This window comes from Budorcas taxicolor, chromosome 19, assembly GCF_023091745.1.
Source record: "Budorcas taxicolor isolate Tak-1 chromosome 19, Takin1.1, whole genome shotgun sequence".
Lineage (NCBI taxonomy): Eukaryota > Metazoa > Chordata > Mammalia > Artiodactyla > Bovidae > Budorcas > Budorcas taxicolor.
This window is the reverse complement of record NC_068928.1, coordinates 53,208,181-53,221,130: the sequence shown is the minus strand read 5'-3', so window position 1 is coordinate 53,221,130 and position 12,950 is coordinate 53,208,181. Positions and strand designations below refer to the sequence as shown.

The window sequence follows — 12,950 nt, the reverse complement described above, 5'->3', positions numbered from 1 at the left end:
GCCCAGTGCCTCTAATAGCTTGGAGCCTCTAAAAGCTTTGACCACAGCTCAGTTTATACTCCCTGCAAGCCCTTTGAAGCGCTTCCTTCGAACTTGCTTTGCATATTCTGGTCAGATCTGAATCAGACTAGCAGGAATTACCCCTACTGGGTACAGTCTAGGTGGCTGCCTTCGGTTGTCAGTGACGTGAAGCCAGAGTTTGATTCCATCACGAGAAGCACCAGGGCAGTGAGGGGGTAGGGCCACCACCCTCTGATGTAGTGTGTGGGTGTGGGTGAAAGAGAAAGCAAGGCCGGAGGGGCAGTGGGGGGTGGGAGAAAGGCTCCAGTCAGGTTTTTCATTAAAAAATAGTGCTCTTTATTATAAATTACTGAAATGTTTCTTTTTTGAATATAAATATAAATATGTGCAAAGTTTGATTTGGATTGGTATTTTTGTTGAGTTCTTCAAGCATCTCCTATCAGCCTTGAAGGCCTGGGTAGGGGGAGGGGAGAGGACTGGAGGTGGAACTTTATAAAAGACAGAGTGATTGAGGCAGATTGTAAACATTATTAAAAAACAAAAACAAAATCCAAACAAAATAACAAGGAAACAAACAAACAAAAAAAACACCCCAACACACAGCTGACCCATCCAGCCCAATACCTGACACAGAAAACTTTTGTGTGTTTGGTTTTCCCCGAAAAAGAACAGTTCCAGGTAATTCCATCGCTGCTACATTCCTCTGAGTTTTCGCTGATCAGTGCTATTGCAGAGTGGGAGCAGCTGGGTGGCAGGGCCTCTTGATGACTTCCTGCCAGTGCCAGTCCCCCAAAGTGAGGAGGGAGGGCTGTCTGTGCAGGGGCTGGGGGCTGGGGGGCCCAGTGGCTCTGCCTCGGACCACAGCCCAGGTCCCACGGTGGCCAGTATCCACTGGGCTGGCTGGCATTCTTCCTGCGCTCAGCTAGAAAGCAGCGTGGATCTCTGCCCCCTCACCCATCCATCTCCGACCTCCACCACCAAATGGTGAGTGGCCGCTGGGCGCCCATCTGAGAATCCTTTGGCCTCTGCTGGGGTTGGCTGAGTGTGTGGCTTCTTGTGTGCCAGTCCCTATCCATGGGACAGGGAGCATTTAAGGCAAATCTCCTAGCCAGATCTAGTCAGGAGGCACAAAGTAGAATGCCCCATCGTCTCTGTCTGGGGTCAAAGGTGGCTCATCTCCTCCATCTCCTCCAGCCCCGCGCCCCCCACCCCCCACCCCCAGGTGCTGAAAGGTAGAGCATGGGTGGGTTCAGAACTACTGACCAGCCCATCCATTCCCTGCCCCCAGTGCCACTCCCCCCTTAAAAGGGGAGAAGGACTCTGGGCTCTTGGGCACTAGATGGACTCTAGGACCTGTGTTTCTGGTGGCTGTGTGAGGGGCAGGAAGAAGGCGGAAGAGAAAGGTCCCCTTCGGGTCACCCTTCTCCGCAGAGCCAGAGATGGAGCAGGCAGCCGCCCCTCCTGACCTGAGCGGAGGGGTGGGAGTGACCATTTCCTTGGCCAGCCTGCAGCCCTGGGCCCCCGAGGCACCCTCTCTCTCTCTCTCTCCCCTCCACCCTTTTCCAGGCTCTCAACCCGCTGAGGTTTAAAGCTCTGTTTTAAACCAAATCAAAGAACAAACAAGTTCCGTTGGAAAGTTCGCAGATTCCCCGGCAGTTCTCACAGTTCAACACGCCCCGCGGTGTCCCCCGTTTGGAAGTGCAGCGGGGTGGAGGAGGCGGGAGAGGACAGCATCCACCGCGGTCCTTGCTGTGGTCCCCCTGGGCCAGCTGGCTCCTCCGGAGACGCTCGAGTCGGGGAGGTGCGCTCCGGTGGCTCTCCGTCTCCCTTCAAACACATTCCAGGTGCCGCCGGCCCTGTTCTGCGGGGGGGAGGACCGGCGGGAGGGGGCTCCCCGCGCCCTGGCTCACGCGGGAGCGGCAGGACTCTCGCGGCTGGATTCTTGTGCTTGTGCCATGTGCCACGGAGGAGAGGGGACCCGGGCCCCCTCGCCCTACCCCTGCCCCCTTTGCTCCCTAAAGCGGGGCATCGTACTGGTCCAGGAACTCCCGAATGGGCCCAGGCAGCTGGGTGACTTTCTCGTAGGAGTCCAGGTGGCCGTTGACGGTCTTCCGACAGAGATGTTGGAGAGTGGCCACGTTGGAGGAGAGGGGCCGGCTCAACACCAGAGGGATCTTCTCGCCCCCCGAGTAAATGTAATAGGCTCTTCTGGGGGGGCTCCCGGGGAGCGGCTGGGCCGGTGGCTGCTCGGGCACCTCGGAGGAGGGCGAGGAGGAGGGTTCAGCGGGGGGCGGGGAGAACGAGGGGGCGCCGGCGGCGGGCATGTAGTGATGCACCAGCTTGAGCACGCAGTCGAAGCGGGGCACGGGCTGCGTGCTCCGGGGGTCGCTCTGCAGAGAGAAGCTGCCCCCCTCGCACTGGATGCGCAGGTTCTTGGTCCCCGACTGGGTCTTGACGCTGAGGGTGAAGAAGTGGCGCTGGTCCGAGCTGTCGCGGATGAGGAAGGTCCCCGCGGGCTCGGCGCTCAGCAGCAAGTTCGCTTCGCCGCCCGTCACGGTGCTCCAGTAAAAGCCGCTCTCCTGCAGCTTGCGCACTGCGTTCACCACCAGCTGGTACTCGCTCTTGGAGCTGAAGGTCTTGAGGCGCAGGCTGGTGTCCAGGGGGCGGCTCATCCCGGCGGCGGGGAACTTGCTGTGGGTGACCATGGCGCACGGAGCCAGCGTGGATCTACGCGGCGGCGGCGGCGGCTGCAGCTGTTCGGCGGCCTCCGCACAGCGGCCGCTACCGCATCCCGGGGGGCTGCGGGGAAGAAGGCGCGCGCCGCGTGAGTGCCCGGAACCCTCCAGCGCGCCCGATCCGCCCCGGCTCCCCTGCCTCTGCCGAGCGGCCAGGACACCAGCTACCCCGGAGGCGCTCACCTGGGCCCCCGTTCCGACCCAGACGCCCCACGGAGCCCGCCCAGCCCCCGCCTCCAGGCAGCCCTTTCCCCAGCGCGCACTGGTAAGGTGCCGAGTGGGAAACTCGGGCGCGGAAGTTGGGTCTCCAGGAGCGTGGCCGGGGTGGGGAGGGAGAGAAGGGCCCCCGGGACGCTCTGGGCGCCGCTCAGTCCGGTGGCCCCGGGGGGTCAGGGACGGAGAAAGAAATCCGAGGCAAGGGGTGGGGGGTGGAGGGGGGTAGGGAGGGGACCCGAGAAGCCGGAGGGCCCCAGTTTGGGTATTCCGGGAACCTGGGATCTCCGGCTTCCATCCACTCTGCCCCCTATCTCGTCCCCTCCCTGCCGGGAATGACCCGGGAAGGGGAGGGGAAACCGGGAAAAGCTCCCGGGACTAGCGAACCCTCCAACCCCCCCCGCTCCACGCCGCGCCCCTCCTTCCTACCTGGGTCCCAAACCGAAGTCTTTGGCTTCGGGGCTGCGCCTCCTACGGTCCCCAAGGCACGGCGGCCAGCGGTGGGTGGCCCGCGCTGCGCCCAGATGTTGGCAGCCGCGAAGTCCACAAAGGGGCCTCGCGCGCGCGTCCCTCGGGCTTCGCCGGGGCGCCCGCCCTGCCCCCTGCGCGCCCCCGGGCCGGCCGGGCGGTGGGGGGTGAGGGGGCGCGAGGCGAGGGGCCGCGACCGGAGCTGGGCCGGGCGGGCTGAGTGCGGGGCCGGAGTGGCGGCGGCGGCGGCGCGGGGAGTGTGAGTCGAAGCCGCCGCGGAGGCCGCGCTCGCGGGTATATACGCGGCCCCGGCGCCCCGCCCCCCCGATTCCTGGAACTGCTCGGCCGGCCTTCTTGTAATGTTTAGTCACTACTCGCAGCAATGAAAGGCTGCGCGCCGAGCGGAGGGAGGGGCCGCGGGCGGCCGAGGGCGGGCCGCGCGCGGGGCCGGGGACCCGCAGAGACGCGCGCAGAGACAAAGCGCTTCGCGAGGCGGCCCGGGCGGCCCGGCGGGCGCGGCGCCAGCCCCGGCGGCGCGTTCCTGGCAGCGGCCCCTCCCCCGCGCGCGCTCCGCCCCCAGCTTCTCATTCACACTTTCCCCCTCCCTTCTAAGAAGGCCAGTTTCTGGCAGAGGCGGGGGCGCCGCTCCCGGAGCCCGGGCAGTTCCAGGAGGCCAAGAGGGAGAGGCTCCTGGCTTCCCCCTCTTCCCTCTTCTCGGACCTCGCGGGGAGACCCCCCGCAACCCACCCACCCACCCACCTCGCCCCCACCCGCTCCTGCCCGGGGTTCCGATCGCGGCCCCAGGAGGCCCGTGCCCGCCTCTGGGGAACTGGGGACACCCCACCCCCACTCCCAAAGCCGGGCCTCGAAACTAGGACCGGACCTGGAAGCCTGGGGGCGGAAGAAAGCGCGAGCGTCACCCGTGGGCCTGTCCCCGAGGTGAAGCCGGGAGTCCTAAGCGTGGAAGGAACGCCGCCTGCGTGGCAGCTGTCCGGTCTCAGTCCATCGGCCCCCTGCTAGGTTCTCTGCCGACATGGGTGCCGCCTCCCACCGCTCCCAAGACACAGACGCAAGCAGCAATCGCACGGGCCCTTCTGAGTCTCCAAACCTGCCAGGTGCCCTCAAGCAGCGGGACGGGCCCGAGGGCGAGCGATGGCCCCACCCCGCGCCCCGCGTCCGCTAGAGGGCGCCCTGGGGTCTGCGAGGTGGAGTGGAGTTCCGCAAGCCCTGAAACGTGCAACGCAGGGGCGGTGGGCGTGCTGGCGCAAGAGCTGGGGCCGGGGGAATTTGTCGCGGGTGGGGGACCCAGGGAGAGTTAACATCACAGTCTGGAATTAGACCTGGGAATAAAAAATTCCAGCAGAGGAGAGTTTACGGAAAGCAGTTTTCAGTTCAGCCCACTTTCAGATACTCAGTCCTACCGCCTAGAATATTCTCCCTCCGCTCCCCCAGTGTGGGGGGTCCGATCTCCCCCCGGGGGTGAGAAGAGGAGGTGCTTAAGGTGAACAACGGATTTGTTCTTGGTCACGTTGGCGTGGATGTGGGTGGTTTGGGTTAACCAGGGCCAGCTTTATGAAGGATGGAAAGTTTTCTGCGCCCCAAACAGGCAGTGGGGTGCTGGGGACACCTGAGTACCAGTTTAGGAGCGCTTAGATTGTCATCTCTCAGAACGCAGGGGCTGACAGCTTTGACCCTGCCCTCTTCCCGGACTCCCCGCCTCTGAGGATAAGGAAAGGGAGGGGGAAAGAAAACTCCACTCCGGAGACCTGGCTCCTTGGCGTCTCTGGGAGCTGATAGGCACCTCTCCGCGCCTTTGGTTTACTACTCTCTCCTCCGTGCATTCACCTCTCTCCCCACAGATGTCAGAGGAGTAAATGAGTTGTGGGTAGGACACCCAGCCTCTCTGGAAATTGGCTTTGCCATCTGTAAAGCAGGAATAATAATCTTTTCCCATCAGAGATCTGAGATTAAAAAGATAAGAAAAGATCCTGCACATCAAAATGTGCTAGGAATGGCAGTAATTCAGTCCAATTCTCCCTTCGAGAGAGGAGTCATTAGGAGGAAGTCTTCTTGTTACTTCTGCAGAGGGGGGAATTGATTTATTCAACACATTTCACAAATATTGGACTCTGTGTACCAGACATTGTGCTGGGCATTGAAATATAATGACGACGAAGACCTGGTCTTTGCAGGCTAATGAAATGGATTCTCCTTCTCAGTAGACTCAGGCATTCATTCTTTTTCTCATCCATTGATTAGGAGGCTGCACCATGATTATCCACTTCTGTGCTGAGCCCCGTGGAGGACAAGGAAGGCTCACAAGGAATAGCCCTTGAGTTAATGGATGAGAGAGTGCTTTGTAAATTATAAGGCTCTGACACAAGTCAGGTTCATTCATCCATTCCACAAACCCTCACTGAGTGCCTGCTTTTGCCAGGCACCGGGCAAAGTGCTGGGAACACGGTCATGCTGGGTGAATCCTGCAGGGATGCCGATGAGGTGAGGGGACATGGGACCCCCCACGTGATGGGTGTCGTATGAAAGGAGTGGTTGTCATTACGATCAGTCCTATGAGACTCTGATAATTCATTCTTGCGGGGAGAGGGGGTTAGAAGTGGGAATGGGAGAGACAAGCAGGAAGAAACAGCCCCTGAGCTTGGGAGTCCCAGTCTGCTTAGAGAGATGCAAAGCTCTGCAACAGGTAAGTCCTAATGTCAACAGCATGGTACCCCAGTGAGCCTGGGGCCTGCCGAGGGCCAGCGGCAAAGGGTATGTGACTGGCCGGGGGGCGTGGAGTGGGTTCAAGAGTACAGGGATGATGGAAAGAACAGAGCTGGGGCAGGGCCACCGTGCATCCTGCTGGAGGGGCAGGGCTCCCGGAGTGCTGACTCAGGAAACTGAACTGCTGTTCTGGCTCCACCACCCAGTAGCTGTATGACTGAGCCACTGACTTCCCCAGCTGTGCCTCTGTTTCCTTATTTGTAAAATAGGCTGAAAACAGTACCTACTTCATCTCATCGGGTGATTGTGAGGACTAAGCCAGTGCATGCAATGTGCTAGAATAGTGCCTTGCACGTAGTGAATGCTCGACAAATGTTAGTTGTAATTATTTGGAAAGTATTGAGGAGTCTTTGGGGAGAGGGAGGAGGGGAAGGCTGAGCTGCCGCACCTTGGGCTACTAGGGGAAGGATGAGGCTATACATGGCTTGATGTTTTGGAGAGCTATATATCTCCTATATGATACATTCCAAAAAGCTGTTTGTCTTCAAACAGTTCAGCCAGTCACTCAGTTCCCCTTTGGCTTTCTAGTATCTTCAGGGGCTTCCTGTTGCCTTTCCGTGCGTGCTAAGATGCTTCAGTCATGTCCGACTCTTTGCAACCCCCTGGACTGTGTAGCCTGCCAGGCTCCTCTGTCCAAGGGATTCTCCAGGAAAGAATACTGGAGTGGGTTGCCATTTCCTTCTCCAGGGGATCTTCCCAGGGATCGAACCGGCATCCCTTATGTCTCCTGCGTTGGCTTGCAGGTTTTTCAGCACCTGTGAAGCTCTCCTGTTGGCCTTTGGGATCGTGCAAACACCTCCCAGTGAGTGTATGTCTAGGCTCTCCGCCCCCACGTCATCTTCATCAGCTACCTCTGCCCTACTGACACTTCATGCCCTAGCTACCGGGAGCTCTAGGCAGTGTCCGAAACATTCTCCAGGCCTGGTTCTTTGCATGTTTGCTTCCCTCTGGGTGGGACTACCTTCCACATCTTGGCTGATTTCTACTTTTCCTTTAAGGTTTGGCAGACTCAGTCTAAACTTTCAGGGTAGCTCCTTCTATGCTGACCAACATGCTCTCCTCCTCCACTGATAACCTAGAGGAAAGGAACTGTCGTTGATTTTTTTTTTTTTCTTTTTAAACCTAGCCAACTGATCCATAGAAAGGCTCAGTGGATCTTTAAATAAGGGATTGTGTTGACTTTTATTTTCCATCATTTTTAGATACCACCAACTGCTTTCTTCTAGAGTATCTTTTGTTTTTTTCCTGAAGGGCTACGGAGTGGCTGTTTAGATGGGAAGAACGGTATAGAAGCCCCTGTGTGGCTGGTGAAGACTGTTAGGCCTGCTAATCAGAAGACAAAGGGAGTGAAGACTCAAACTTTGCTGGAAAAGTCAGGGAAGAGACACCAGTCGGATACTGGGCACACTCCCAGGGACCTTCTTCCAGGCAAGAGAGATGCCCAGAGCAGGGCAGACCTAAGACAGTTTCCCTGTCTGCTGGGGACTCCAGGGGAGAGAAATGTTCTCCAAGTCTCGCCCTCTGTCCCTCCCCACCGTTTTCCTGGCTAAGGAGTTTAGGAGCCTCCTGCCTTTTCAGAATCTCTTCCTTTGCAGCATTTCTTATGAAGTCAGAATCCCATTTCCAGGCAAAGGTGCTTGGTCATAAAGATAATAAAGAGATTCATTCGTGATGGAGGGGAAGTACACAGCGGTTTCAGCTGCCCATGGGGCTTCACTTACTCATGGTGTGTGACAGACAATGAGCTCTTGCCCAAGCCTCCTAGATCGGAATGCTGGCGCCCATCGGGGGGTCGCAGGAAGCTCTGGCCGCCTTGGTGAACACAAGGTCCCACACTTGCGCACATGGTCTCCGTGTGCTCCAGAGGCCAGCCTGGGGGCCGGCACCCACATTGCCATTGTTCTGCTTGGTGGCTGCCTTTGCAGCCGGATGAGTTAGGAGACTGGCCTCAGACCACAGAATTGCTCAATGCCAAGCCCAAGGCCTCCCTCTGTCTCAAGACTGGTGGGCTTTCCACAGCACCAGGAGGCACCCTGGGTTCAACTGTCCAGTGGCCTGATATGACTTATGCGTGTTGATTGTGCTTCTCCTGTGTGACAGTTGTCGAGGCCTGGGGACACAATGGGGGCTTCCCTGGTGGCTCAGATGGTAAAAAAAAAAATCTGCCTGCAACGTAGCAGCACGATCCCTGGGTCTGGCAGATCCCCTGGAGAAGGGAATGGGAATCCACTTCAGTATTCTTGCCTGGAGAATCCCATGGACAGAGGAGCCCAGCAGAATGGTGAGGAAAAGACTCTAGTACCTTCCCTCTGGAGCTTCTAGTCTAGGGCTGATGGTTACTGCAGATATGCAGGAGGCAATGAAGCCTCGCCCTTCCTGCTGCCCTTTCTCTTGGACAGTTTGGAGAAAATGCGTGTGTGTGTGTGTGTGTGTGTGTGTGTGTGTGTGTGTGTTTGAGGGTAGGGTGTCTCACCTGATCTCTTGGAAACCCTGCCCCTCACTGCCTCAGTGAGGCTCTCCCAGGGCTGGGCTTCCTTGGGCATCTTAGCTCCTCTTAGCTGAAGCCCCTGCCCGCCAGGACTGATGGTGGGAGCCAGCCTTGCTGGTGCCCAGGGTGATGGCAGAGATGACCTTTCCCGTGCAGTTGGAAAGGTCCAAGGGTTGTGTAGCAGGTTGACCCCGACCTCTCTCTCTTTCCGGCTTCAGACAATGCCGAGGGACGGGCTGGGGAGGCCTGGACAATGGTCTGCAGCAGGAATCGCCATTCCAGTTTGCAGGCCTTTGTTCCTGCCGGGAGGGGCCCGAGAGCTAATGAAAAGGTTTGTGGCTCAGATGTCTGTGAACAGTGGAGGAGTTCTTTCAAGCCTGACATTCCAGGCCCAGCCGGCCTCTGGCATTTCCCAGAAAAAGTGCCGAGGGAGGGGAAAGAAAACACTTTACCCACCCACCCACCCACTTACCCACCCGGCCTGCTGAGATTCCTTCTCCCTCTGGCACTTGGGCTGGGCCTGAGCTCAGACCCCCTGCCCTGGGCGAGGTCGGTAGGGGGGCCCCCAGTCACCCGCCCAGACTCTGGAGGGGGAGCCTGGAGAGTACAGGGGTGGGGGGGGGGGCATCTGGGAGGGGAGAGGGGTTTCTTCCCCAGCTCCAGTTGGAATCGCCATCTGTTCCAAGTTCAGAGTTGGGAGTAGAGGAGGAGGGGAGTTGGCTTCCAGCCAGCTATCACCCCTGACCCCAAACCAAACCAGCCCTGCTGTGTCCTGGGTTGGGATGGTAAGAGGCTCTGTTCGCCCTGAAGCAGCCGCTGTGCCTGTGGCCTGTGCCCTTTCCTGTGCTCGGGAACAGACACCAGAGCAGCGGGCAGTTCTGGGAAGCGAGGCTGTGGTGAACCATCTGGGCTGTAATGCAAATGAGGCCTGGCCTGGTGCCTGGAGCTGAAGTGGCAGTGCCCTGGAGGGAGAGCCAGCCGGGGAGTGAGGACGAGGCAGGCTCCTGGGCCCCAGACGCCCTTGGAGAGCCGGGATGGGTGGGGACCGGGTGGACGCCGTGGGCTGGCTTGCCCCAAGATAGCCAGATAGGCTGGCTGCTGGAGCAAGGCAGTAGGGGAGCTCCTAAGCTGCCCCGGGCTCCTGGGTCAGATGCTCACAGCATCTGAACTGACCTCCCCGGTGTGGGTCTGCGCTCAGGCTCCCTTGCAGGGGCGGGGTCGCCGTCTCCCATACAGGTGGTGACTCCCACCTAGGAAGGTCCCCAGCTCCAGTGTGAATCACACATTGGCACGCACTGATTCCGGGGTCAAGTTCAAAGGGATGTGATGTACCCTCTCTCTGGCTGAAACCAGCCAGGAGGGCAGAGAAGTAGCTCAGAAGGACTGGGAGGTGGGAATCTCCAGGGGTGAGATTCCAAGGGGTGACTCTGGGAGCTGGCCCTCCCATGACCTTCCTTTCCAGCTCTCCCCTCGCCCCTACTGCACTCACCTGCCTCACCTGAGTGGAGTTCCAAGTGTCTGCACCCGGGCACATGAAGATTTCATAAGACCCCTATACTTATAAACAAAATTGCTGATGGCAGTTCAGATTTCTGGGGTAATTGGACCTATTTAGAGCCACTTCTTGCTCTCGCAAGACTTGTTTTACAGAACGATTCGTTCTTTTCTTTTTTGGGGGAGGGACCAGACCACATGGCATGTGGGATCTTAGTTAGGATAGAACCCAAACCCCCCTGCACTGGAAGCGAGGAGACTTAACCACTAGACTCCCAGGGAAGTCCCTCGTTCATTCATCTCTTTCTTTTTTAAAATTATTATTTTTAATAACTTTATTTATTTTTGGCGGTGCTGGGTTCTTTGTTGTGCGTGGGCTACTCTCTAGTTGCAGTATTTGGGCTTCTCGTTGCAGTGGCTTCTCTTGGGCGCTAGGGCGAAGCATGGGCTCTAGGGCGCTGGGGCCTCAGTAGTGTCGGCATGCTGCTGCTGCTGCTAAGTCGCTTCAGTCGTGTCTGACTCTGCGACCCCATAGATGGCAGCCCACCAGTCTCCTCCATCCCTGGGATTCTCCAGGCAAGAATACTGGAGTGGGTTGCCATTTCCTTCTCCAATGAATGAAAGTGAAAAGGGAAAGTGACGTTGCTCAGTTGTGCCCGACTCTCAGCGACCCCATGGACTGTAGCCCGCCAGGCTCCTCCGTCCATGGGATTTTCCAGGCAAGAGCACTGGAGTGAGGTGCTATTGCCTGGGCTCAGTAGTTGCGACTCCCAGGCTCCGGAGCACAGACTCAGTAGTTGCGGTGCATGGGGCTTAGTTGCTCTGCGGCATGTGGGATCTTCCCGGATCAGGGATGGAACCTGTGTCTCCTGCATTGGCAGGCTGATTCTTTACCACTGAGCCACCAGGGGAAGGCCTCATGCATTCCTTTAAGAGGTAATTTTGAGTACCCACTACGTACCGGAGATTGGTCTGGGAGCCTGGAATTTATCAGTCTGGGCCCTCAAGGAGCTTAGATTCTTTCCAGAAGAAAAAGGTTCTCCCACAATTGATGTCATGATTAATTAATTGCAACTGTGTTAAGTACTCGGCGAAGTCTCAGGGGCTACGTGAGCATACGATGGGGACCCCCAGTCTGTGGGTGAGGGGGACAACTGGAGGAAATCCCTGAGGAAGGGGCACGTGCAGACTGATGAGAAGCTGAGGTCTGGAGAGGTCTCCCCACGTCTCCCAGCTCACAGGTGCTAGGAGCAAGCGGAGCTTTGGGACAGACACACCACCAGCTCCAGGGTGCCCAGGCTCTGCCGCTGAGCGTCTTCCCACTGTCCACTTCTGTCTCCCTTTGCACTCTCCAGGGACAGAAGCCTTAGCTCAGCTTCTGAGCTCCACCTGAGACACCTCCAAGCAGAGAAGATGGTCTATTCTACTCCATTTTGTGGGAGGAGAATCAGGTGCATCCTTTGACTTCTGGAACTTTGTAAACCTCAAAGATGTTTCACGAACAGGCAGGACGGCTGTTTGCACAGCCGCAGTCCAACATCTGCAACAGACAGATGAACTGCCGTGGCCTGCTACAATTACCCTTCCTCCTGCGGTAACTGGGGCGTTATATATCTATATCTATATCTATATATATATATATCTCTCTAAAGATGCACGCAAAGTGATGAGTTACACACTGAATGCAGCTCAGAATTTAAACCTTTTGAAAGGGAAAGTGTCAGTCGCTCAGTCGTGTTTGACTCTTTGCGACTGCATGGACTGTAGCCTGCCAGGCTCCTCTGTCCATGGGGTTCTCCCGGCAAGAATACTGGAGTGGGTTGCCATTTTCTCCTCCAGGGGATCTTCCCTACGCAGGGATTGAATCTGGATGTCCCATGTCACAGGCAGATTCTTTACCATCTGAGCCAGAGACAACATTTAAAAATCTGGAAATTTCACATTTGTGTTTGACTTGAGGGTGAAATTTTGGACCGATCTGGCAGGTCTAAGTGGACCCTCTAGTTGGGACCAGGGATCTCCAGCTCTGCACAGCCCACCTCCCAGGATCACTGCCCTCCCCTTACTCCTCTCCCTGCCAAGAGCTACGGGCACGGAGGTGGCACCTCTACCTGGCCTGTGTCCTCCCACCTCTCTAGGCTAAGAGGTGAGAAGGGCGATTGACTTCGGGGGATTTCCTTTGAGTGTCTTTCCTAAATTCCAGGAGGCTGGATATAAATCAAGCCTGGGCCTGGGCATCTGAAGCCTCATCTCTCACCTGCTGGAGCCTGGTCGGACTTCGCTTCATCTCAACAAGAAGACTTATTCTGCTGGAGACTCTGCTGCCAGCCCTGGGGCGCACCTAGCCTCTTGCACCATGCGGACTGAGCAGGGAGAAGCAGGGGAGGTGGGGTTCCTTCAGGGAGCCCCCCAGCAGCTCACCTCCACTACCCAAGCGGGGCCCGGGGATCCTGGGATTCCCTGGGATGTAACTGGCCACCGGCCACTGTGTTTCCCCACGGGCTGGGCTGCTGGATCACGAGGAGGCCTCCAGCTCCTGGTTGGGGTGGCGCTGGCTGCCTGCCACACCACAAAAGGCTGAGATTCCCCTGAAGCTGAGAGCCGCATTTATCTCTCACCGGGACAGAGAAACAAACAGGCATGCTTTGCCCAGGAGGCAGTTCCAGAAATTTGGGCTCTGGCTTCTTGTTGACGAAATGCCAGATTATCCTGGCCCTCTTTGTGGTGAGAGAGAGCCATTGAGCAATAGG

General features: G+C 57.8%; 1 protein-coding gene across 1 annotated transcript; it reads right to left on the bottom strand.

The window, feature by feature from the left end:
- Positions 1 to 344: 344 nt before the first annotated feature.
- On the bottom strand, positions 345 to 3,533 carry SOCS3 (suppressor of cytokine signaling 3). Its single transcript, XM_052657622.1, has 2 exons — positions 3,399 to 3,533; positions 345 to 2,820 (listed from the first exon to the last, which is right to left on the bottom strand). The coding sequence occupies exon 2, from the start codon at positions 2,724 to 2,726 to the stop codon at positions 2,037 to 2,039; it is 690 nt and encodes a 229-aa protein (XP_052513582.1). The 5' UTR covers positions 2,727 to 2,820; positions 3,399 to 3,533; the 3' UTR covers positions 345 to 2,036.
- Positions 3,534 to 12,950: the final 9,417 nt, after the last annotated feature.